Source organism: Mauremys reevesii, linkage group 11, assembly GCF_016161935.1.
Source record: "Mauremys reevesii isolate NIE-2019 linkage group 11, ASM1616193v1, whole genome shotgun sequence".
Lineage (NCBI taxonomy): Eukaryota > Metazoa > Chordata > Testudines > Geoemydidae > Mauremys > Mauremys reevesii.
The window spans coordinates 76565454-76591301 of NC_052633.1; the positions used below are offsets into that span (position 1 = coordinate 76565454).

Here is a 25848-nt window from a genome sequence, read left to right on the forward strand (position 1 = left end):
GCCAGCTCATGCCAAGGCCTCCATCTCTCAGCTGGACACTGACAGATACAGAGCTGGGATCTGTCTGGCTCACTTGTGGGGTAATAGTGGTAAAACAGGGATCAGCATTACAAGGAAGTGTTTGCACTAGTGAAGGCTTGTGAGCTGCTGCCTGCGTTAATCTCCCCTGCGCTATGTGTATTCCATATTGCAATGCATTATTGGAGCGGGTGTATTGTGAGCCTCTGGGACTGTGTGAATCGCCGTGCAGGAGACAGACATTAGTGAGCGAGCTCCTCTTCTACAGAAATTGTTCTGTGCCTCCCGAAGGAGGAGACCCAGCAGTACCAGACAGGCTAGGGGTGGTTCTTGCAACTGGAAACTCTCTACATCTGGAGTGAGAAACTGTCAGCAAAATGCTGCGCTGCTCCCTGTGACAATGAGTCGTGTGAGTGGACGTCTCCCATCAGCTGAGTCCGCAGCTGGTGGGGGGGGACCCCAAACCGAAGGAACAAGGTATCTCTGTGCTGCTTGGACGCTGGGGATCAAAGTGTTTCTAAGCATAAGCAAGAGATCCCCAGCTGCTCAGCCTGGGTCAGCCCCAAAGGACACATAGAGCAGGCTGATTATAGAAACTTACGTCACCTTTTGAAACCTAAGCCTGTAAGTCATTTGTGTGTCTGTGTTCACTCCGTTTAGCCTTGTAAATAACTCTCATTTCCTTTTTCTACTTAATAAACCCTCAGACAGTTACTCTATGACTGGCTGCAAGCGTTGTCTTCAGTGTGAGACTAAAGCACAAGTGACCTGGGGTAAGTGCCTGGTCCTTTGGGACTGGGAGTAACCTGAATATTGCCGTGCTCCTTGGTGTAAGAGGCCGCCTGTCGCAGAGCTAGGCTCGCCTGGTGACGAGACAGGCCGGCGCACCAAGACTGTCTGTGACTCCATGTTAAGGCTGCTAAAGTGCCTGAGGAGTTTGCACTAGGCGCAGGAGGTTGGTGAAATCCGAGTTTAGAGCTCACAACCAACATGGGGTTTGTGGCCTGGTTTGTACCCGTCTGCCCTGAGGTTGGTGTTCACGCTCGTGCATCACCACTGGGAGCATCACGCTAGTTTCACAGATGTCATTGGGTCTAAGGCCAGAAGGGACCAGATCACCTATCACAGGCCCTTCATTTTTACCCAGATACCCCTATATTAAACCCAAAGATCTGAGTTAGACTCAACCATTTTGGCCCTCAGGAGACTGAGCTGTGGCCACAGGCAGCGAACAGGCGCCACCGGCGGCCCAAGCCGCACAGTGGCGGGGGACTGATTAGGGAGAGGTGCCCAGGTGATCCCAGCAGGTGAGCCACAGCTCAAGCTGCAGAGGAAGGCGAAAAGCCCCGAGGTCCCTAAGGGGGACACTGACTCCAATCCAGCCCTATAGCAGAGGGACCCCGACCCACAGACCGATGGGCTCCATGCTGGGGCTCTCACATTTGATGCGAAGCTGGGCGGACGTCTGCGACTCCCCCACGCTGAAGGAGATGACCCCAGCGTCCTCCCGCGTCACATGCACCAGGACCAGCAGGTGGGTTTTGCCGAAGCTCTTCAGCACAGTGCATGGTGTCTCCCGCAGCTCCAGCCCATTCCGGCTCCAGCGGATTCCCTCCACGGCGTCCCGGGTCTCCACGCAGAAGGCAGCATTCTCCCCCTCCATGACGTCCAGCTTCCGCGGGAGCCGCTTCACGATCGCCCCTGGGACAGTGTCCAGGAACAGCCCAGAGTCACATGGGGCTGCGGTGCTGGGAGGGACATGGGGAGCCTGGGGCCCGAGGGTGCAGGAGCAGGAAATTCAGCAGCAAGAAAAGGGGGTGTCGGGAATGGGGCTGGCTTGAGGGGGGCAGGAATGGACAGGCTGGGAGCCAGGGCAGAGCACTATGGGGCAGGTTGGGCAGCTGGGGCAGGCGTTGGCTGGCTGGGGCAGGGAACAAGTGACAGGCTGGGTGCGAAGTACAGGGTAGCAGGGGCACGGCAGTGAGAAGCAGGACCAGGCAGGGCAGTGGGTGACAGGCTGGGAGCCAGGGACAGGGCAGCAGGGACAGGGCAGGACTGGACAGGGACAGGGCAGCAGGAAGCAGGACCAGGCAGGGCAGGCAGCAAGCAGCACAGGCAAGACGGTCTCCATGCCCATCTGTTCAGGCTCCGTGCACCCCAGGCCTGTCCCTCTCACCTCTGACGGAGACCTCAGCAATGCTGCGCCCTTTGTCCTTCATCTCGCAGAGGTAGATGCCATCGTCGTCAGTGCGGGCATCGCGGATGGTCAGGCGTCGCACCAGGCCCTGCTCCTCAATCACGTACTTGTGGCTTGGCTGCAGCTGCTTGTCCTCCAGGTACCAGGCCGTGGGGATGGTCTCCAAGGGCACCTTGCACTCCAGCACGGCGTCCTCACATTCCTGCACCTCCACATCCTCCAGCTGCAACTGGAACCGCACCCGGGGCTCTGGTGCCGAGCAAGAGAGAGACAGGAACTGCAGCGAGCAGGCGGGGCCAGGCCGGGCCAGGGCCACCACCAGAGCAAGCCCAGGCGCCGCAGCAGCTGCTTCAGAGGAAAGCAAACCCCCCATAACGCACCCAGCCTGCCCAGCCCCTGGGCGCCCCGCTCAGGAGTCAGCCTGGCCCAGCCCCTGCCCAGAGCCGTCTGTTCCAGGGAGGGGGCAGCCGAAAGCTCTCCATTCCCAGCGGGCTATTTTGAGAGGTGGCAGGCGACACAGGGGGTGGCACTTGCTATGTTCAGCATTCAGTCCCCTGCTGTCAGCTCTTCATGCTGTCTCCAACCCCCCGGCAGAGACACCACTGCTCCAAACGCCCTGGGCCCCCTTGCCTCCAAAGGGCCGGGCCCCCCGGGCAGGTCCCTGCGCCGTGGGCCCCTCTCGCCTCCAAAGGGCTGGGCCCCCAGGCAGGTCCCTGCACCTAGGTCCCTCTCGCCTTCAAAGGGCTGGGCCCCCCCGGGCAGGCCCCTGCGCCTAGGTCCCTCTCGCCTCCAAAGGGCTAGGCCCCCAGGCAGGCCCCTGGGCCCCCCTCACCTCCAAAGGGCTGGGCCCCCAGGCAGGCCCCTGCACCCTGGGCCCCCCTCACCTCCAAAGGGCTGGGCCCCCGGGCAGTCCCCTGCACCCTGGGCCCCCCTCACCTCCAAAGGACCGGGCCCCCGGGCAGGCCCCTGCGCACCTCCAGCCAGGCAAGGGTGTCTGTGGGCTTGATTAGCATTACACTTTCCAAGCCCCAGTGCAGAGTGACAGGCACTGCCAGAGTCGCGGGGAAGCTCCTGCCATTGAGGCTGGGTAGCCGGCTGCCTGGGCTGGGTTAGACCCAGCAAATCCTGCATCACGGCAGGGGCACAGCCTCCCTGACCCTGGCGGTCCCGTCGAACCCCATGATGCTAAGAAATACAAACCATCGGGCATAGTTCAAGGGAGGCACAAACCAGCCCGTCCTGCCAATGCCTTCATGGTGGCTGCCTTGTCACCCAGCACAATGGGCCCTGAGCTCCACTGGGACCCCAGCTGCTCCATGTCACGGAGTGTGGGGGAGTCCGGCCCTGCACCCCTCTTCCTGAACTCACAGTGACTCTCAGCCAGCCAGTAAAACAGAAGGTTTATTGAACACCAGGAACACAGGATACAGCCCAGCTTGTGTGCAGAGCCAGGACCCCTCAATCTGGCCTTTCTGGGGGTTCAGGGTGCTTGGATCCCAGCCTAGGATCCCCTGAAACCCACCACCCAGCTCCCAAACTGAAGACTGACTCCACTCCACCCTTCCCTTTGTCTAGCCCCAGCCAGAGGTGAGACCTCCCCTCCCCCAGGCCAGGCTCATGTTACAGCTGCAGACCTGTCTCTGCCTACCACGCACACAGACAGTCCCTGCTTCTTCACACCCCAGCAACACACATGTAACATAAGCGCGAGGCTGGGTCTACGCTGGGAAATGAGGTCGGCAGAAATCAGCGCTCAGGGGGCTGAAAAATCCACACCGCTGAGCAACACAGTTCTACCGACCTCAGCCCTGGTGTAGACAGCGCTAGGTCGCTGTCAGCAGGAGAACCTCTCCCATCGCGTTCTGCGTGTCGCCAGCCCCTAGACAAATGGGTGGGGTGAGGGAGGTGGCATCGGGCTGTGGCAGAGCATGTGTTGCTGCCACACCCTTAAGAGCTGTAAGACGTGGGGTGGGAGCAGAGGCAGCCTGCGCCCAGGAGGGAGCCAGGGCTGGCTGGGGCCACCCGCCGGGTGGATTGGAAGGCGTGACGGTTGGCTGGGCAGTAAAGGTTGCTGCAGTTCAATTAACGACTCGTGGGATTCGGGAGCCATAACGAAGGGGAAGCGGCGACGGGGTTATTCCGCGGGAGAAGCCAATGTCTCCCGAAGGCCAGCCCTGTGCCTTGAGCTCCCTTCATCTCCAGGGCTGGCAGCAGTGCCACCCTCACCATCCAGGGCCACATGGCGTTTAATGCCGACCTCACCTCCTCCTCCCCTGTCCTGCCCAAACCCAGTCCTGGACCGGATCCACAGGGCACAGCAAGGCCAGGGGCAGGAGACTACAGCCAGCCCCCACCGATCACACACGCTCACGCCCTAGAGGCACTAAGCCCCCCCCCCCACACACACACACACTTTGCCCCTTTGGCCTTCACAAGCACAACTCCCCCCAGGCTTCTCCGAGGGCCGACATTCAGGGGAGCTCAGTGTGTTCCCCGGGTGCTGCGTCTGCCCCTCGCAGCCTCAAGCATCCTCCCTTGGGGCCAGACAAGGAGTGAGTGCCCCGTTCCCGGCTGCCTTCTTGGGGGCTCAGCACGTGCCGGGCAGGGCGGGAGGGAAACGCTGCCAGCACAGACACTTGGCTCCCAGCCCCACCAGTTCAGGGCCAAACCCACTCAGCACTTCCCTGGGAGATTGTCACTAACAGCCCACAGCCCCCCCGCCCTCCCAAACACATTGACCCCCTCCCACCCAACCTGGCTCAGTGCCAGAAGGGACATGGCCAGGTGTGATGAAGTGGGGGATGGTCTTAGTGTTTTGCATGGACTCTGTTTGTGCCTCGGTTTCCCTGTGTGCTGCCTGCCTGTGTAACGAGGGGGTGGCGGGCGGGTTGTTGCAGAGAACCAGGTGTGACCTCACCTGCAGCCTGGACCTTGGATAAAGGCCTGGAGATCGGGGACAAAGTGACTGGTGACCTGGTGACCAGGAGACCCAGCCCAGCTTGGCAGCCTGCCGGTTCTGGCCAGCGGGAATAGAAAGGGCTGAGGAGGGAGGATACAGCCAGGGGTGGGAACAAAGGAGGGAAGAGAGGAGCCCAGGTGACCTGTTTACCTGGGACTGCAGACAATGGACGGGGAGGAGCCGTAGGGGAGATGATTTCGGATGATCGGCTGGAAGGAGGGGGTGGCTGGACTGGGGAGGGAGCAGCCAGAGCGCCCCCCCCCCCCCAAGGCTGGAGAGACCTGGATGTGCTGGGTGACCTGGAGGGTTGCTAGGCCCAAGGGCCCGGAGAGTTTCCTGTGCTGGGTTCAGACGCTCACAGGGCCGGCTCTAAGGGTTGCTAGGCCCAAGGGCCCGGAGAGTTCCCTGTGCTGGGTTCAGACGCTCACAGGGCCGGCTCTACTGTTTTCTCCGCCCCAAGCAACGCGCCGAATTGTCACCGCGGACGGCGGGGGCAGTCTGTGCGCCATTAGGGCGGCTCGCACGTTTCCGCCGCAGCAGCAATTCGGCGGCAGCTTCTGTCTTCAGCCGGAAGAGAGAAGCTGTGCTGCCGCGGACAGCTGAACATAGAGGCTGCCACCGAATTGCCACTGCCGCGGAAACGCGCGTGCTGCCCTAACGGCACACGGACTCCCCCCGCCATCCGGCGGCAATTTGATGCTCTGCTTGGGGGCAAAAACACACGGACTGCTGCCCCTTGCAGAATGCCGCCCCAAGCACCTGCTTGGGATGCTGGTGCCTGGAGACGGCCCTGGACACTCAATAAACCCTCCTGTTTTATGCTGGCTGAGAGTCGCTCCAGTCTAGAGATCGGGGTGGGGGGGAGCATTATTCCCTCTGGCAGTGGAGACCCCGGGAGCCCATGGGGAGTGGACTCCCTGAGGGGGCCTATGAGAGGTGCAGTTCCAGGAGGCGGGGAGCCCATGGGTTAACTCCTGAGAGAAAGTGGACTGCCAAGAAGGGCTGTCGCACTGAAGGGGGCTCCCCGCAGGGACCGTATGGAGCCAAGGGAGAGCACGAGTCCTGTGAGTCCGTGACACCAGGACCCTTCTGTCCTGCTCCCCTGTCTCTCTTCTCGCTTGAGCCTCCGAGCCCAGACAGCAGCTGCACCAAGCTGGGGTGAAGGCAGGACAGCCAGAGAGACAGGCCCTGATCCTGGCTGGCCAGAGCAGTCCTAGGTCATTGTGGCATCCCAGCCTATGTCCTAGGACTGGTGCACGAGCCTCCCCTTCCCGTGCCCTTTTACACTGGAACCGGAGACACCCCCCCCCCCCCACCGAACAGCCTTCTGCGTCCCCAAGCCCACCCTTCTGCCTTGCAACGTCCTAACCAGAAACGCCACTGCAATGAAGCAGGAATTGGCTGTAATAGTTTCATGAAGCCTATGCGTGCCTCAGTTTCCCCTATGTGCTGCAGTTACCTGGGGGATAGACAGGCCTGTCGCTCTCTGGGCAGGCTAACACAGGTGTGACGGGCTCCCAGCTGTCTGGGGCCTTAGGTCCCATATCAGTGAAGCTCTTGAGAAGACACTGGTGTCATGGAGTGTGGGGGAGTCAGGGTCCTGCACCCCCTACTTCCTGCGATTCACCGGGGCTCTCAGCCAGCCAGTAACACAGAAGGTTTATTAGACGACAGGAACACGGTCCCAAGCAGGGCTTGTAGGTACAGACAACAGGACCCCTCAGTCAGGTCCATTTTGGGGGCAAGGATCTTAGACTCCAGACTTGGGGTTCCCTGCCTCTTCCCAGACAGCCCAAAACTGAAAACTAAAAACCTCTCCAGCAGGCTCTCTCCCTCCTTCTCCCCCCTCTCCCTTTGTCCAGTCGCCCCACCCCCCTTCCTGGCTCAGGTTACAGGCTCAGGTCCCGTCCCTCACCTAAAGTCATCCCCTGCTCTCCCATCCCCCATGCAGACAGTCCCAGTAAAACTAAAGGACATTCCCAGGTCAATCCACCCCGCTCCCTCCTGCGTCACAAGTGGCAAATCCGACTGCACAGACATGGACCCCCAGCAACCAACAACCCAGAGAGATCCGGACTCCCCGCCTCTCCCAGCATCCCCCAGCTCGGGATCAAAGGGCTGGGGGAAGAGGGAGAGGAGAGTTAAGTGCAGCTGGCCGGGGACAAGTCCAGAGGGACGGGGCTTTGGTCTCTGGGCTCCCCAAGAGCTCCCTGTGCTGGGTCCAGGTGACTAATAACCCAGCTGTCGGCCCACACTGCCTGCGTGTCCCTGCAGATGCTGGCGGAGGGGACGCTGCCCCCCAAGATGGTACAAGTCTCCCTCGGGGTCTGTCTCAGGGGGACTTGCTGCTTGGAGCTCATGGTGGGGGGGCAGGGGGGCTGCAGGCCCAGGGGTCCAGCCCCAGGAGACGGTGAAGCCGCGTGGCTTCCCCTGGAGGGAGAGCGAGACCCCTCAGGGGCCTGGCCCCGATCCTGATCCCACCATTACCACCACCACCTCCTCCAGACCACCACAGCCCACCCTACAGCCCAGAGCCCTGGCTTCTCTGCAAACTGTCCCACTGGCAAATCAGGATCCCGTTTCCGCTTCCCCTTGATCCAGCCCCCCTGGGTAACCCCAGCCCCCAGGGAACCACTGGGAGCGGGTCAGGTTTGCCCCTCCATACACCCGGGCTAAACCATCGACCAGCAGCAGCCTGCTCTGACCCCCCCCCCTCGCCCGCTGTGAGCAAGGCCCGTGTCTCTGCACCCCCCGGGCCCTACCTCTCACATGGAGCTGCACGGCACTGAGGGTCTGGCCGGCCGTGTTGGAGGCGGTGCAGACGTACAGCCCCTGGTCCCGGGCCTTGCAGTACAGCACTTTCAGGATGAAGTAGCCTTCCCTGTCCTCATAGACCAGGTGCCTCCTGTCTGGCGCAACGACCTTCCCGTCCTTCTTCCACACAATCTCGGGCTTCGGCTTGCCTGTCACGTAGCACCGCAGCTTGGCGTGCTTCCCCTCGCTCACAGCAAAGGCCTTGGCTTTGGGTGCGCCGGGCGCCACCTCGCCATTGGGCCGGGCCAGCCAGGGTGCGGCGCGCTGCCCGTGGCGGAGTCTCCTGTCACCGTGCTGATCCGGCTGCTTACTGAAATGGCTCAGGGGCCAGCAGTCTGGCAGCCCACGAGCCATGGGGTCGACCAGGAGCACAGCTGCTGCCAGGGCCTCCCCGGAGCGGTTCTGCGCCCTGCACACATAGACCCCTCCGTCCGGGGGCCGGGCGCTAAAGAGCTTCAGGAAATGCCAGTCGTCCGGCTCCTTCCCCACGGAGAAATGGCTGCTCTCAAAGAGATCCGACAACTGGCGCCCATCCTTCTCCCACTGCAGCACAGGGCAAGGCTGCCCCGAGACCCTGCAGGTGAACATCACGTCCTCCCCCCGGCAGACCTGCCAGGAGAGCGGCTTGCTCAGAAAGACGGGGGGCACATCCTCAGGGTCTCCCTCCTGTTGCAGCTTCCCCGCCTCCACCTTGAGTGTGGCAGCAGCGTAGGTCTCCCCGATGGCATTCTTGGCCTTGCAGACATACTGCCCGCTGTCCGCTGGGGTCACCTGGGAAATCGACAGGCTGTACACGTTCCCCTCAGCCTCAACCTGGAAGCGGCCCAGCAGCACGATCGGGGATTTGTCCTTCTCCCAGATGATGCTGGGGCGTGGGTCACCCGCGATCTGGCACTTCAGGACGGCATCAGCACCACTCTGCACTGTGAAAGTGCGGGGGTAGGCAAGGAACCGAGGGGCCCCCCCGAACACATCCATCTCCGGACTCAGCTGGGACACTGCAGGGCCCCGCACCAGGGGCTCAGCCAGGACAGCAGCTGGGCCCAGACACCTGGAGGGACAGACAGACAGACTCCAACTCCGCTGCAGGAGAAGGCTATGGCGCAAGCCGAGGAATTGCACTGGAGGGACCAGGAGCCTCATGGCACTCCCTCAGGGAGCCAGCCTCCTCTCAGCAAGGCCGCGGCAGGGTCAGCCCAATGGAGAAGCGGCTCTGTGGCCTGCCTGTTTCAAAGCAGAGCCCCCTGGACCCCTCAGCCCAGGGCCACGTGGGGCGCAGGCCCTGGCCAGGCGAAGCAGCTGCCCAGACCTTTGGGAGCTGGAAGCTCAGAAGAATCTTGTGCCGAGTCCTTTGGCCAAAAGACGGCAGTCGCCCTGGACATGTTTAGTCCCCAGCCCCCTGGATTCCACCCCAGCCCCAGTGCATCGGGTTTCCCTGCAGGCCGCCAGCCCAAGCCTATTGTTAAACGGTTATTTCGGTCTCGCTGGGCCCTTACCCGGGAGACTCCGGTCACTTCCTGGATCCCCTGATGGCGCGAACACAACCAGTCCACTCTGCCGGGACTCTTAGCCAGCGCCAGCCTTGGGCACAGAGGCAACCAGCCCTGCGGTGGCTCGGACAGGCCTGGCTCAGGCGGTGGCAGGAGCCTGTGCAATGCCACATACGGTCTCCCCCCTCTCCCAAAGGCCCCCTAGATCTCCTGTGCTTTGCAGGTCCCATACCTGGCACCCAGAGGCCTCCCTCTACCCTCCTGGGCCCTCACAGGACTCTGCTGCCCCGTGACGTTTCGTCACTGCTGAACGCCAGCTCAGCTGGAAACCGACATGCAGGCAAATCTGCTGACACCAGGCTGGCTCAAGGAGTGGGGAATGGGACACGGGACCCCTCCCCTCTCAGGGACAACAGCTCTGACTTGGCCCCAGGGCAGGGTACTGGCTGACTCAGGGGTGGGGAATGGTACTCTGGGCCGTCCCCTCGAGGGCACCAGTCCCAATCCAGCCGGTTGGCAGTGACCAATGTGTCTCCTCGGGCTCCCGTTTGGTGGCGTGTGACTTGATTTGGGGGTGGGATGCTGCAGGGGGAGGGGGGAGCCCATCCAAGGTCCTGTGGCACAGGTGTCCACATCCCAGCCCCCTTCGATGGCAGCTTTGGCCCTTGGGGAGCCCAGAGTCACCTTGCACCGACTCGTCTGCCCTGGGTACCCAGCGAAGCCAGGCCTGAGCCCCCGGCACCAGCCCAGCACTGAAAGGAAGCAAATACCAGCGAGGCCCCGGCCTTCCCTCCCACACAGGAGACAGAGATGTCCTCCTGGGCCTGGGGGGCAGAGGGGAAGGGGCAGGAAAGGAAGAGACCCCCCCCCCCATCCTGGGCCTGGGGGCAGAGGAAAGCAGAGACGCTCCCTTCTTGGATGGGGCAGACGCAGCTCCCTGTGGGGGTGTGGGGCAGGGGGGGTCGGGGGCAGAGACAGCTCCCTGCTGGATGTGTGGGGCAGAGGGCGGAGGGGGCAGACACAGCTCCCTGTGGGGTTGTGGGGCAGTGGGGGAAGGGGGCAGAGGCAGGTCCCTGTGGGGTGTGGGGCAGAGGCGGTGAGGGGGCAGAGGCAGCTCCCTGTGGGGGTGTGGGGCAGAGGCGGCAAGGGGGCAGAGGCAGCTCCCTGTGGGGGTGTGGGGCAGAGGCAGCGAGGGGCAGAGGCAGCTCCTGTGGGGTGTGGGGCAGTGGGGAAGGGGGCAGTGGCAGCTCCCTGTGGGGGTGTGGGGCAGAGGCGGTGAGGGGGCAGAGGCAGCTCCCTGTGGGGGTGTGGGGCAGTGGGGACGGGGGCAGAGGCAGGTCCCTGTGGGGTGTGGGGCAGTGGGGTTGTGGGGCAGAGGCAGGTCCCTGTGGGGGTGTGGGAAGAGTCGGTGAGGGGCAGAGGCCGCTCCCTGTGGGGGTGTGGGGCAGTGGGGCGTTGTGGGGCAGAGGCAGGTCCCTGTGGGGGTGTGGGGCAGAGGAGGTGAGGGGGCAGAGGCAGGTCCCTGTGGGGTGTGGGGCAGAGGCGGTGAGGGGCAGAGGCAGCTCCTGTGGGGTGTGGGGCAGTGGGGAAGGGGCAGAGGCAGGTCCCTGTGGGGGTGTGGGGCAGAGGAGGTGAGGGGCAGAGGCAGCTCCTGTGGGGTGTGGGGCACTGGGGGTTGTGGGGCAGAGGGGTGAGGGGGCAGAGGCAGCTCCTGTGGGGGTGTGGGACAGTGGGGGTTGTGGGGCAGAGGGGTGAGGGGCAGAGGCAGCTCCCTGTGGGGGTGTGGGGCAGTGGGGAAGGGGCAGAGGCAGGTCCCTGTGGGGTGTGGGGCAGAGGAGGTGAGGGGCAGAGGCAGGTCCCTGTGGGGGTGTGGGGCAGTGGGGGGTTGTGGGGCAGAGGGGGTGAGGGGGCAGAGGCAGCTCCCTGTGGGGGTGTGGGGCAGTGGGGCGTTGTGGGGCAGAGGGGGTGACGGGGACAAGGGGGCAGCAATGCAGCAGGACAGAGAACCACTGGCTCCCTCCCCTCCTTTCCTGCAGGATCCTGTGGGGTGGAGCCGCATTCCTGCAGCATCTGGCCTGGCTCACCCTGAGGGGCTGATAAGGGGCTGTCACTGGGGCAGCAGAATCCAGGCTGGTGGGAGGTGGCCAGGGCAGCCTGATCTCCCTGCCAGACGGACCCTCTCCACTTACCAGCCCACAGGGCGGGCGCCTGGGAAGATGCTCCCTGAAGCCGGACTGGCAGACCAGGTGCCCGATCCCCCCACGGGCCCCTGGGGACAGAGCGGCACCGTCCTTCTGGCGGCTGAGTGGCCTGCAAGGGAGAGAGGGAGTCACGCTGTGCATGGGCAGTGGAATTAACCCCTCCAGTGGGGAGAGGGGCAGGCAGCCCCCCATTGGCACTGGGGCTGGCAGCCCCCTGCTGGCACTGGGGCAGGCAGGGCTCTGGTGGGGAGAGGGGCAGGCAGCCCCCCATTGGCACTGGGGCAGGCAGGGCTCAGGTGGGGGTGGGGGAGGGCAGGCAGCCCCCTGCTGGCACTGGGGCAGGCAGGGCTCGGGGGGGGAAGGCAGCCCCCCGCTGGCACTGGGGCAGGCAGGGCTCAGGTGGGGAGAGGGGCAGGCAGCCCCCCATTGGCACTGGGGCAGGCAGGGCTCAGGTAGGGGGGAGGGAAGACACAGCCCCTCCTGGGCTGCGGCATGGAGGGCTCCCGCTGGGAGAAGGAGGTGCAGAGGTTCCCCCATTGCTGCTGGGCAGTAAATTGTAACTGGTGTCAGGATCACCCTGGGTGAACCCAGGACCCGGCTCCATAGGGTGGCCCCACACGTGGCCCCTCCTGCGGGGCTAAGACCCATGGGCCCCCATGCCCTGACCTAGATCCTCACCCCACATCCATTGCAGGAACCTGGGGAAGGGCATCCCTCACGAGGCCTGCAAATTCCTCGTGGGCTCCTTGCGACTGGCAGAGCAGGGGGCCACGATACTCACAGTGCCAGGCACAGCGCTGGGGACAGAGCGTCAGAACCAGGCCAGTGGGGCTGGACCCTCCTTTGCCTCAGGGAGGCTCTACCCACGAGCCCGCAAGTCCTCCCCGCTCAGAGAGCCTGTCCCGTCCGTCCGTCCGTCCGTCCGTGTGACTCTGCTGCTCCGTCTGTCACACACGCTCCATCCGCCCGTCCAGCTCTGCTCCTCGTCCCTGTCGCTGCGCCCACACCTGCACGCCAGCCCGGCTGTGCCCTGGCACCTCCTCCCGGCTCCGCTGCCTTCTCTGCCCCACGTCCGTCACCCTGCCCCGCTACCTCTGCCTGCACAGCTCCAGGGTGTCAACATGCAGGGACCAAATGTTACAAATGCCTGCAGCTGCTGTCCCCAAAAATACCCTCCGATGACACGCGGGGCTGATAACGCGGGGCTGGGCAGGGCCAGCTATCTATAGCGCTGCAGCAGGAGTGCAGCCCTCGGCCCAGCCAGGCCCTGCCCTGCCGCTCTCCTCAGGCACAAAGCTCAGCACCGCCCAGGGCAGACCCTGTGCAGGACCCCGGGGTGTCAGCACAGCCTCAAGGACACCAAACTGCACACAGTAGACAGGGTGCGCAGTGCCCAGAGGCCAGCAGCTCCCCGCCAGCAGCCAGCCAGAAAGCCGGGAATGGGGTACAGGGGACGCTAGCCCACAGCTGGGGGCTGAATGCTGCGTGAAGGCGGGGGATGGGGAGGCAGGGGACAATGGAATGCAGCAGGGGTGGGATGGGGCGCAGGGATGTGGGGGGCAGGAACATGGGGTGCAGGGATGTGGGGTGTGAGAGACACCAGGCTGCAGTGGGGGGTGGATGAGGCGCAGAGATGTGGGGGCAGGGATGTGGGAACCACAGCCAATGGGAGCTGCGGGGGCAGCACCTGTGCATGGGACAGCGCACAGGGCCGCCTGGCTGCGCCTCCGCCTAGGACCCGGAGGGGGGACATCCTGCTGCTTCTGGGAGCTGCCTGAGGTAAGCGCTGCCCGGAGCACCCTGACCCCTCCCGCACCCCAACCTCCTGTCCCAGCCCAGATCCCCCTCCTGCCCTCTGAACCCCTCAATCCCAGCACGGAGCACGGAGCCCCCTCCTGCCCCACCCCAGAGCCCGCACCTCAAGCCAGAGCCCCCAACCCCCTGCGAGTGAGTGAGGGTGGGGAGAGCAAGGACAGAGGGAGGGGGGATGGCGTGAGCAGGCGTGAGGCCTCAAAGAAGGGGCGGGGCAAGGGTATTTGGTTTTGTGCAAGTAGAAGGTTGGCAGCCCCATACAGGGTATGTCTACACTGCAGTCGGGAGGTCTGATGGCACCACCTGAGCTAGCTCTGATCTAGCTAGAAAATAGTTTCAGCGCCCCGCCGCAGACCGGATGAGCCATTAAAAAAAGCTGTAACTAACCAGCCAAGGAACAAAAATTAACTCATATTTTAGAAAGGCAAACGGGCCCACTCGAGCAATGTGATGGCCTTTTCAGCCGGTGCCCAGGACAACCGCCCTGCTTGCCCGCCCCGGCCAAACTCCAGTGGAAACCCGAGAAACAAACCCTCGTTGGCCAGTGTAACGATGCTGGTTCTGGCGGAACCCAACTGAGTGGGGTGAGACCGAAGTCCGCTTGGTCTGGCTGGTTTGGTTTGCCTTAGAGGTGGAAAAAACCCAGCCTTGGGCTGTAACTGCCTTGTTTAAGCAATTTGTCCTGAATTGGTGCTCTCACACGAGCAATTCCCTTAGACACTCCAGTTTCCCACTATCACCACCAGTGCCACTCGTCCTGGGGATGAATGGTTATGAAAACCAAACACCCCAGTAAAACAAAAAAGGTTCTCCTGATCCCAAAGGACCAAGCCCCAGACCCAGGTCAATACACAAATCAGATCTTACCCACAAATCACGCTGGTGCCAATCCTTTAGAATCTAAAATCTAAAGGTTTATTCATAAAAGGAAAAAGGTAGAGCTGAGAGCTAGAATTGGTTACATGGAATCAATTCCATCCAGTGATGGCAAAGTTCTTGGTTCAGGCTTGCAGCAGCGATAGAATAAATTGCAGGTTCAAATCAAGTCTCTGGAACATCCCCAGCTGGGATGGGTCATTCAGTCCTTTGTGTAGCTTCCATTTGTAGCAAAGTCTCTCCAGAGGTAAGACGCAGGACTGAAGACAAGATGGAGATGAGGCATAAGCCTTTTATAGTCTTTTCCAGGTGTAAGAACCTCTTTGTTCTTACTGTGGAAAATTACAGCAAAATGGAGTCTGGAGTCACATGGGCCAGTCCCTGCACTTTGCTGAGTCACAAGGCGTGTCTGCCTTCTCTCCATGGGTCAATTGTGTAGCTGATGGTCCTTAATGGGCCCTCAAGCAGGCTAGGCAGGGCTAACACCAGCTTGTCTGGGGTGTCACCCAGAAGCACAGCATAAGTGTGAAATACAGACAGCATAGAGCCAATACTCATAACTTCAACTACAAAACTGATACACACATATAGACAGGTTTCAGAGTAGCAGCCGTGTTAGTCTATATCCGCAAAAAGAACAGGAGTACTTGTGGCACCTTAAAGACTAACAAATTTATTGTAGCATGAGCTTATATATATAGACAGCATAATCATAACCAGCAACCCATAACCTGGTCATTTGACTCCCTTTATACAAGATTTGGTGCCACTACAGGACTTTGGTTGCAACCATGTTCTATATGGTCCCAATTCAAATCAATAACGTGACAGCCAGGAACCCCAGCACTGATGGCTGCTGAGCAGAACCAGGCCAGTTCGCCTCGCTGCAAAGACACAACGGCACAACAGCCAGGCGTCACCCGGCCCAGCCGTTGGCCCCCACAGCAGCAGGGTCATTGGTACAGCTAACCCCGCTGTGTAACCAGGGGTAGCTAAGAGCAGTAGTGTCAGGCGGGCTGCAGACCCAGGCACTGGTTACAGGCGGGCACACACAGCAGTAGTGTCAGGCGGGCTGCAGACCCGGGCACTGCTTACAGGCGGGCGCACACAGGAGTAGTGTCAGGAGGGCTGCAGACCCAGGCACTGGTTACAGGCGGGCACACACAGCAGTAGTGTCAGGCGGGCTGCAGACCCAGGCACTGGTTACAGGCGGGCACACACAGCACTAGTGTCAGGAGGGCTGCAGACCCGGGCACTGGTTACAGGCGGGCACACACAGCAGTAGTGTCAGGCGGGCTGCAGACCCAGGCACTGGTTACAGGCGGGCACACACAGCAGTAGTGTCAGGCGGGCTGCAGACCCGGGCACTGGTTACAGGCGGGCACACACAGCAGTAGTGTCAGGCAGGCTGCAGACCCAGGCACTGGTTACAGGTGGGCACACACAGCACTAGTGTCAGGAGGGCTGCAGACCCGGGCACTGGTTACAGGCGGGCACACACACCAGTAGTGTCAGGCGGGCTGCAGACCCGGGCACTGGTTACAGGCGGGCACACACAGCAGTAGTGTCAGGCGGGCTGCAGACCCAGGCACTGGTTACAGGCGGGCACACACAGCACTAGTGTCAGGCGGGCTGCAGACCCAGGCACTGGTTACAGGTGGGCACACACAGCAGTAGTGTCAGGCGGGCTGCAGACCCAGGCACTGGTTACAGGCGGGCACACACAGCAGTAGTGTCAGGCGGGCTGCAGACCCGGGCACTGGTTACAGGCGGGCACACACAGCACTAGTGTCAGGCAGGCTGCAGACCCGGGCACTGGTTACAGGCGGGCACACACAGCAGTAGTGTCAGGCGGGCTGCAGACCCGGGCACTGGTTACAGGCGGGCACACACAGCAGTAGTGTCAGGCGGGCTGCAGACCCGGGCACTGGTTACAGGCGGGCACACACAGCACTAGTGTCAGGCAGGCTGCAGACCCAGGCACTGGTTACAGGTGGGCACACACAGCACTAGTGTCAGGCGGGCTGCAGACCCAGGCACTGGTTACAGGCGGGCACACACAGCACTAGTGTCAGGCAGGCTGCAGACCCGGGCACTGGTTACAGGCGGGCACACACAGCAGGCTTGTTACAAGCAGAAGCACTAGAGACAGGCACAGGGTCTGTGCTGTCGCTCAGCGGCACTTGGCACAGGACGGGGTGGGCAGCTCTATGCTGCCTTTGCAGCTCCCCGGTCCTGGCAATACCTTCACTCACCCAGCTGGGGAAGTCTGACCTCCCTCTGGACTGGGCTCCACCATCCTTGTCCCGCACACCCAGTGCAGCGTGACCTCCCCCTGCCCGGGGCTGCGTCCCCCTGCTCTGTTGTCCTTGCAGGCCTTGCATTCCAGACGTCTGGCTGTTTCCAGAGCCCAGAGATAATATTCATGGCTAGCAGACATTTGCGTCAGTGTCAGATACGTCTCAATGCCACCGTGCCCAGGCAGAGGCCAGCAGGGAGGGCTCAGCGAGCAGCACTGGCCGTGCAGACAGACGCTCGCGGCTGAGACCCCTGCATGTGCCAGAGCCATGTGGCTGCTGCACCTGTTGCTGGCCCTGCTGGCTCCGGTCACTGCTGCAGGCTGCCAGGGCGCCGAGCTCGACCGGCAGCTCATCCTGGCCAAGCTCCGGGCCCAGGTCCTGGAGTATCTGAGTCCCAGCAGCCCCAGGAGCAGGGCCCAGCAGCAGCGCAGGGGGATGCACAGGAGGCACATCCCAGGGACTCCAGCCCTCCCAGGCCAGGAGCTAGAGGACACCTCCCAGGTGATACTTTTCCCCACCACAGGTGAGAGGGGGCGGGGGGGTCAGACTGGACTGAACAGGGAGAGACGGGGGCTCAGGCTGGGCAGGGGACGGGGCAGGGGCTCAGGCTGGGCAGGGACGGGGCAGGGGGATCAGGCTGGGCAGGGAGGCGGGGGCTCAGGCTGCACAGGACGGGGCAGGGGATCAGGCTGCTCAGGGACGGGGCGGGACGCAGGCGGGGGGGCCCGGGGCAGGGGGGACGGGGGCGGGGGGCTCAGGGTGGGCAGGGACGGGGGCAGGGGGGATGGGGGCAGGGGGATCAGGCTGCACAGGACGGGGGCGGTGGGGCTATGGGGAGAGCCGTCCTGACCCAGAGCCCCTGCTAGTCGAGCCCTGAGCTCCTCAGGATGCCCCGTTGTGCTGTGTTGTGACATGGCTGACAGGGGTGCAGTTGAGACCCCAAATGAATTTGTGACTGAAGGTGAATTTGAACCGAGGGCACCCGACAGCCAGGAGGTGTGGGGGAGGGCTACTGTACCTGTGGGAGGAGGGGTTAAGACCCCATGAGGCTCCCCATGAGGTCAGGAGAGCTGGGGGTTCTCCCTCTCCCGCCCCCCCCGGCAAGCCAGAGCTGCTTACTAAGGCGATGCCCGTGGGACAGTCACACCAGCTCCCACAAGGCTCCACCAAGAGGCCTGGGATGGGGGCCCCTGCGTCCGGGGTGAGCGGGCGTTGGGGGAATCGCAGCACTGAGGGAGGTGGTGGCAGGATAGGCGCCCCCGCGATGGAGAGGCTGCTTTGCATGGGGCAGGAAGCTGGAGCTGGTGGGGCTCGATCAGAGCTGGAGAGGCTGGGGGAAGAGGTTGGAGCGGAGCTTGGAGGGTCTGCGTCAGAGATGGGGGGAGTAAGGGGGTTGGAGTGGAGCTGGGGGGAACCAAGGCAGGGAGCTGGCTGGGGGAGGGCTGGTGGAGGCCTGACCGGGCTGGAGGTGGGTCTGGGACGTGGGGGGCAGCAGAGGAGCTAAAAGGACCTGGAGGGGTGAGTGGGTCAGGGCTGAGGCAGCTGAGGGCTGGATCGAAGGAGTAGGAGAGAGCTGGATCGGAGGGGGCTGGGGGAGATCCAGGGGCTGGATTGAAGGAGGGGGCGGAGGAGAGCCAGGGGCTGGATCAGAGGAGGAGGGTGGGGAGAGCTGGAGAGCTGATTTGGAGGGGGTGGGGGCAGCTGGGAGCCTTGATCAGAGGAGTGGGGGAGACCTGGGGGGGCTGGATTGAAGGAGGGGTGAGGGAGATCCAGGAGCTGGATTGGTGGGGGTGAGGGAGAGCGAGGGGGGGCTGGATTGGAGGAGGGGGATTGTGGAGAGCGGGGGTGGGGCTGGATCAGAGGAGGGGATGGATTGGAGGAAGCGGGTGGGGGAGATCCGGGGGCTGGATCAGCACTGGGCCTGAGGAGCAGGGGGAAGTGACTCAGCCAGGCGGGCACCCGGGTGGGGTTTGCTGCGGTTAGCCCTGTGGCTCTGGGGCCTGCACGTCCCGGTGGTGGCTCTCTGGGCACATGTTCCGACAGGGATGGATACGGGCAGGGAGCTGGGGAAAGCTGGGGACGGGATCGGAGGGGGTGGGGGAGAGTCAGGGGCTGGATCAGAGGAGGGGTGGGGAGATCCGGGGCTGGATCGGAGGAGGGGGCTGGATCGGAGGAGTGGGGTGGGGGAGATCCGGGGACTGGATCGGAGGAGGGGGCTGGGGGAGATCCGGGGGGTGGATCGGAGGAGGGGGCTGGGGGAGATCCGGGGGCTGGATCGGAGGAGGGGTTGGGGAGATCCGGGGCTGGATCGGAGGAGTGGGCTCGATCGGAGGAGATCCGGGGCTGGATCGGAGGAGGGGTTGGGGAGATCCGGGGCTGGATCGGAGGAGATCCGGGCTGGATCGGAGGAGGGGGCTGGGGGATCCGGGGCTGGATCGGAGGAGTGGGGTGGGGAGATCCGGGACTGGATCGGAGGAGGGGCTGGGGAGATCCGGGGCTGGATCGGAGGAGGGGCTGGGGAGATCCGGGGGCTGGATCGGAGTTGGGTGGGGGAGATCCGGGGGCTGGATCGGAGGAGGGGGCTCGGGGAGATCCGGGGGCTGGATCGGAGGAGTGGGGTGGGGGAGATCCGGGGGCTGGATCAGCACTGGGCCCAGGGAGCAGAGGGAAGTGACTCAGCCAGGCAGGCACCCCGGTGGGGTTTGCTGCGGTTAGCCCTGTGGCTCTGGGCCCGCCCATCCGGGTGGTGGTTCTCTGGGCGTGTGTTCGGGCAGGGCTGGATACAGGCAGGGGGCAAGGGGGTGGGGGAAGGCAAGGCCGGTGCAGTGGTGGGGCTGGAGTCTCTAGGGCAGTCTCCCCTCTGTCCCATGGCCATGTCCTGGAGTGCACGGCCCCACCGCTCAGAGCTGCTTTTGGAAACCAGGCCATGCCTGTAAGCGGCTGGCGCCTGTCCCCCTTCAGCCCCAGACTCAGTGGGTGTGACCCCGGCCCCGGCCCCGAGCAAGCCCTGTCCCAGGCCACGCTGCAGAGGGGGCACCGTCCGCAAAGGTGTCTGGCCCCTGCCCCTGCTCCACAAGAGCCCCAGTCACACCGAGCCGTGCAGTTGCTCCTGTCTGACACGAGGTGTCAGGACCTTCTTGTTCTGCAGGCGCCTCCCCGGCACCGGCTGGGACGGGGCGTCCGGCTCTGGGGGAATGTGAGACGCTTGGCACAGCGTGTAACTGAGACTGGTGCCTCGAGCCGCCAGAGGCCGAATGGGCCAGGTAGCAAAGCTCCCCCCCAAACACTCCCCCCGCCCCGCCGATGCCCCCCAGGCCCCGTCTAGCCCAGCCTAGGTTCCCCCCATTCTGCCAGTACCCCTCAGTCCTGACCCCCAGCCCCAGCTGGGCTCCTCTCACACATCTCCGCTGGTGCCCCTCCGTCCTGACCCCCAGCCCCCTGCGGTCCCACCGAGTCCCTCCTGAACCCAGTGCTTAATGCTGAAGACCCAAACTCCTGACCTGCCGTTCTGAAGTCTGACTTGGTGCAGCCAAGAGCCCTGGCCCCTGGGTCCCGCCATCCTGTACGGGGCGCTGGGCAGGCCCAGGCCTGGGGGCTCCCGGCTGCTCTGCTGACCCTTGCTGCCCGTTTGCAGATGTGCCATGTGAGCCACCCCAGCCAGACGGGCTCCCAGAGGACGAGAGCGTTTTCACCTACCTCTTCCAGCCTTCACCTCACACCCTGAGCCGCGTGGTGACGTCCACCCAGCTCTGGTTCCACACAGGCCCGGTCCTCGTGCCCCCCAGCTCACCAGCTGCTGCCAACCGCTCTGGGGCGGGGGCAGACGTGCTGATCCTCTCGGGGCAGGGCCGGGTCACCGTGGCAGCCACTGTGGTGCAGGCAGCCGAGCAGTGGACGGTCTTCCACTTCGCTGCGCCCTTCCTGCGCTACGTCTCCCAGAAGCTCTTTGTGCTGCTCGTGCGCTGCCCGGGCTGCCCCTGCACGGCCGACGCAGACAAGATGCCCTTCCTCATGGCCACCACCAAGCCCAAAGGGCCGGACAGAGCCCGCCGCTCCTCCGTGCCCTGGTCCCCGGCGGCCCTCAACCTGCTGCAGCGCCCGTCAGAAGACGCCGCAGCCCATGCTGACTGCCACCGGGCCGCCCTCAACATCTCCTTCGAGGAGCTGGGCTGGGACAAGTGGATCGTGCACCCTAGCAGCTTCGTCTTCCACTACTGCCACGGCAGCTGCTCCGACGCCCACACCCTGAGCCACGCGCTGGGCTTCCGGCTGTGCTGTGCCGCCCTGCCCAGCACCATGCGCTCCCTGCGCGTGCGCACCACCTCCGACGGCGGCTACTCCTTCAAGTACGAGACTGTGCCCAACATCCTCACCCAGGACTGCGCCTGCATCTAGGGCCGCCGGGTACCACGCAGCCCTGCGCTGGGCTCTGCCGAGCCGGCCCGACTCCCTCGGAGCTCCCCGCGACGGGGTGGGACGTGGGGGGGGCTGTTTTCCTGCCATGCGGGGTGGCGGGGGGGCCATCCCCGCGTTGGGATGACCCAGCACGATGGAGCCGGGCTCCCTCAACCAGGGCTAGCAGGTCATTCTGACTGGATCCCACCCCCGGGCGGGGGTGCGTGGGGGGGGGGGTGTCATTGCACTCAGCAAACCCAGCGGGCTCACACCTAGGGTGACCAGATGTCCCGATTTTTGGGTCTTTTTCTTATATAGGCTCCTATTACCCCCACCCCGTCCCGATTTTTCACACTTGTTGGCTGGTGACCCTGCTCGCCCCCCGCCCCCCCAAGGATCTGCCCATCCCAGAGCAGACAAGGGGCTTGCGAGCCAGGAGTTCAGGCTGGATCCTCCCTACAGCCCCCGGGCAGCAGCCCCTGAGTCACCGAGCCGGGCAGGTCCTGGGCGGGGCAAAGGGGAGCGGTTCAACTCGCCAAACCTGCTCCAGGGTCAGTCCCTGCAGCTGCACCACTGAGACCCCCCTGGCTCCCCCCCAGCCCAGGCTGCTCCTCACCCCGCCCAGCCAAGCCCGGGCTGCTCCTCACCCCCGAGCCCGGGCTGCTCCTCAACCCCCACCCCCGAGCCCAGGCTGCTCCTTCAACCCCGCAACCCCACTGAGCCCAGGCTGGTCCCGCAACCCCCACCGAGCCCAGGCTGCTCCTTCAACCCCCACCCCACCCCACAGAGCCCAGGCTGCTCCTCAACCCCCCACAGAGCCCAGGCTGCTCCTCAACCCCCACCCCACAGAGCCCAGGCTGCTCCTCAACCCCACCCCACAGAGCCCAGGCTGCTCCTCAACCCCAGCCCACTGAGCCCGGGCTGCTCCTCAACCCCATGAGCCCAGGCTGCTCCTCAACCCCGAGCCCAGGCTGCTCCTTCAACCCCCACCCCACAGAGCCCAGGCTGCTCCTCAACCCCCAGCCCAGGCTGCTCCTTCAACCCCCACCCCACAGAGCCCAGGCTGCTCCTCAACCCCCACCCCACAGTGCCCAGGCTGCTCCTTCAACCCCACCCCACAGAGCCCAGGCTGCTCCTCAACGCCCCCAGCCCAGGCTGCTCCTTCAACCCCACCCCACAGAGCCCAGGCTGCTCCTCAACCCCACCCCACAGAGCCCAGGCTGCTCCTCAACCCCACCCCACAGAGCCCAGGCTGCTCCTCAACGCCCCCAGCCCAGGCTGCGCCTTCAACCCCACCACCCCACCGAGCCCAGGCTGCTCCCTCAACCCCAGCCCAGGCTGCTCCTCAACCCCACCACCCCACCGAGCCCAGGCTGCTCCTCACCCCCACCCCACTGAGCCCAGGCTGCTCCTTCAACCCCACCCAGCCAAGCCCAGGCTGCTCCTCAACGCCCCCAGCCCAGGCTGCTCCTTCAACCCCACAGAGCCCAGGCTGTTCCCTCACCCCCAGCCCACTGAGCCCAGGCTGCTCCCTCAGTGCCCTTGGCAGCGGACCCTTCATTACCCCAATACCCTGCCAAGCTTCTCCCCCTCGGTCCCCCCGCCCCGCCCCACGGCTGAGGCCTGAGCAGGGAGGGGGTTGGCAAAGCCAGAGCCGGGGGAGGGAGGCGCTGAGCCCGGCAGGATATTGCTCAGCCTGACGAACGCTGTGGTGCGGTGTCCGGCCATGGGGAGCAGGAAGGGAGCTCCCCCCCCGCCCAGGAAATCACAAGGCTGGGGCCAAGGGAACGGAGCCGAAGCGGAGCCTCTGCCCTGCAGGGCCACTCCTCAGATGGGCCCGGGCTGCTCCCCAGGGCAGCACTGGTCCCCCCTCGGCGTGTGGGGCCGCTCCAGCTCCTGCACCGGCTGACACTGAGGGGAATAGTCTCCCCGTGCAACCCCTGGGAAAGCAGGAGCAAGTGCTAGGCCTGGCTCGGAGGGGGCAGCTGCGCTCGGGGGCAGAGTGCAGGGGCTGGGACATGCAGCCTCCACCTGCACCAGCAAGCCACGGCCTGGGGGGCACGCGGCCGGGGGGGCAGGCTGCACTCTAACCAGCAGTTAGTAGCTATAACAGTGGCTTTCTCACAGGGTAAATTAAATAAATCCTTCTTTCAAGGGAGAGGAAATGCAAATTCTGATCACATGCAACCCTAACATTCCCAGGGTGTAACTGGCAGGATTTGAACTCCGCCATCAGAGCTCCAGCGCAGACCAGGAGCACGGGAGCACCTGGGGACCAGCCCTGCATACGCACTTTGCCAGCGGGTCACAGCTCTTTGCCAGCTCGCAGTAGGAGATCAGCGATGAGAGACCAGGTTCTCTGGATCTGGGAGGGCTCCGCAGGGGTCACAGCTGTAGTGTTGGCCACGCTGTCCTTCAGGCTGGATGTGCCAAGTGACAGAGATGGGTTTGCCATAATCAAGAGCCCTGTTGTAGTCAGAATTAGACCAGAAGTGACCTTGTGGCCCATTTACCAGTACTGGGCGCCTGCTCCAGAGGGGGTGCAAGGCCTCGCATGGGAGGGAGCCCAGAACTTCTATCTCCCGGTTCCCAACTCACTGCACCTCCACCGGCTGCATGGGGGGAGGTCTCTCACCAGCCGATCATCCCCTGACATGATGGCACAAAGCGGCCAAGCAGCCAGACACAGCCCAAGGGCTGAACATTGGGCCCAGTCTGGCAGAGCTTGCAGGGGATGAGGGGTCACCAGAGCTGGCTGAACTAGGAGGTGCAGAAAACTGGCTTTCTGCTGTTGCTGCTCCCCTGCATTCCTGGGCACAGTTGCCTCTACCCGCCTGCTCCGGTGTTCACTGAGCAGTCACACAGCCCGTGCCAAGGGCCCCAAGATCCCCTTCCAGTGCCTCACCCAGCCCTTTTGGCCCAGACCTGCCCCAAGCCCCTCTGGGCTCTGAGACACTCAGCTCAATTCTGGAGCGAGCACTTGCGCCAATAGAACCTCAGGACAGGGAGGACTGGCTGCCCCGGGGGCAGGGCCTTTCTCCTCCAGGTGGCCCAGGTTCCCATCCAGCCTCAGGGCGGCCCAGGATTCACACTCTGCTCCGTCCTCAGTCCAGATATGGCCCGGGACAGCAAGGCTCTGTGATGAACACCAGCGAGCTGGATGAGGGCCCCCATGTGTCCTTGCCCTGTATTTTCTAATCTGGCAAACCATAGCTCAACGGTCTCCCTGTGCACACATACAGTGCCTGGGGCAGGAGGAGGAGGAGGGAAAACCACACGGGGAGTGAGAGATCCAGGGCAGCATTTTGCTTTTCTATGCAGTTCCCCCAGCCCACCCCCCTGAAGAACCAGCTGCAGGGCTCTGTACAAAACATCTCCAAGTTTTACTAAAATATAAAAACTTCATAATCATTTGAGTAAAAAGCAAAGACACAAAATAATCACGTGACCCAGGCTGAGATGATCAGACACACCCAGCATTTCCCAGCTGGTTCTGGACTGTCCGAAGGCAGGCAGGCCCTGCCACAGCACAGGAACCCGTGTTTGCCGCGCCATGCCCCAGGCAGGAAAGCAGATGCCTCCGGGATGCCTGAGTCTTGGAATGTAACCGAATCGCTTTGGCCCAGGCACCAGCCAGCCAGGTGCAAAGCTGCCGGCAGGGGAAGTGAAGGAGACAGGCTGGATAGGGGCCCCTGCCACATTGGCCCCGCTGGCAGGGAGCCGGATATGCCAGTCCCTCTTCCCCGTGCAAATCAGACCCCAGGGCCTGGGCAGAGCCCCCAGCCTGGCAGTTCGTACCTACGTGTGCGACGTGGGGGGGCCTTGTGCCACTGCCTCCACAAGCTGCTTTACAATCAGTGCGGGTCTTTGGCCCTTGGGGCTGAGTTTACAGCACAGCTGCCCCCTCAGCACGGCCCCTGCCCTCCCTCACCTCGCAGTGCCCTATTCTCCCCCCGGAGACCTGCTCAGCCTCTTGCTAATCTACAACCCCCTACACCAGCCAATCCAGAGAGCATGAGCATTAGGTGGGAACAGGCCTCCTGACAAAAACCCAGGGACCTGGGCTCTCCCGCGCAGAGACTGGCCATTCCCACTTGCAGCTCAGCGGGGAACCAGCTCCCCTCCCCCCACAGGGAACGGCTGCCCCATATTTAAAGCTCGGTGCGACCCCGTCTGCCTGCAACTCTGGGTAGACGTGTCCACAGGCTTGGCTCCCCCAGGCCGGTTGCAGCCACGAGATCGAGAAGATGTCAGACCCAGCTCGGAGGAAGGACCTCAAGGGAATGGTGTGCATAGGCCCAGCCCCGCTGGATCCCATGGGATTCCCACTCGGCGACAGCTCCCTGCCACCGTGGGAAAGCGACCGCCTCCATGCGACTGCACACAAGCCCTTTCCCGTGACAGTGCAGCATCCTCACTGCTGGGGGCAGGGGAGACGGGGCTGGCTGAAGGTCCCAGTGGGGAGGGCCTGGGGCTGGCTGAAGGTCCCAGCGGGGAGGGCCTGGGGCTGGCTGAAGGTCCCAGCGGGGAGGGCCTGGGGCTGGCTGAAGGTCCCAGCGGGGAGGGGACGCAGGTGTTTGGGGCTGGCGATGTGCACTGACAAGTTTATAAAAAGTACAAAAATACAAGATTCCCTTTTCTAAAAAAGTGAGACAAGTGAAGGAATGCTCCTCCCCCAAGTCACCTTCCCATGCCAGCCTGGCCTGCTGGAGCCCCACGGGAGGCAGAGGGCTTCCCAGCCCAGCCCTCCTCGGAAGCTCAGCCCCCAACCCTGTGTGGTCCGGTC

The 25848-nt window shown here is 63.6% G+C and overlaps 2 protein-coding genes across 3 annotated transcripts in view; one reads left to right on the forward strand and one right to left on the reverse strand.

Moving 5' to 3' along the window:
• Positions 1–8984, reverse strand: part of OBSL1 (obscurin like cytoskeletal adaptor 1) — a 60677-nt gene extending 51693 nt beyond the window's left edge. Inside the window, exons 1-3 of the mRNA XM_039495900.1 lie at positions 7937–8984; positions 2195–2464; positions 1459–1719 (exon numbers count right to left, since the gene is read on the reverse strand). Of these exons, the coding sequence (XP_039351834.1) occupies positions 1459–1719; positions 2195–2464; positions 7937–8966 (1561 nt within the window). The 5' untranslated portion in view covers positions 8967–8984. The remainder of the gene's footprint in view (positions 1–1458; positions 1720–2194; positions 2465–7936) is intronic.
• Positions 8985–16901: 7917 nt separating this feature from the next.
• Positions 16902–21679, forward strand: INHA (inhibin subunit alpha). 2 transcript variants are annotated; one of them, XM_039495734.1, is made up of 2 exons: positions 16902–17190; positions 20302–21679. In XM_039495734.1, exons 1-2 carry the CDS (start codon positions 16935–16937, stop codon positions 21060–21062), a joined length of 1017 nt encoding a protein of 338 aa, XP_039351668.1. In that variant the 5' UTR covers positions 16902–16934; the 3' UTR covers positions 21063–21679. The 2 variants fall into 2 exon arrangements, with proteins under 2 accessions (XP_039351668.1, XP_039351669.1); XM_039495735.1 differs by having other exon boundaries at positions 16902–17168.
• The last annotated feature ends 4169 nt before the right edge of the window (positions 21680–25848 follow it).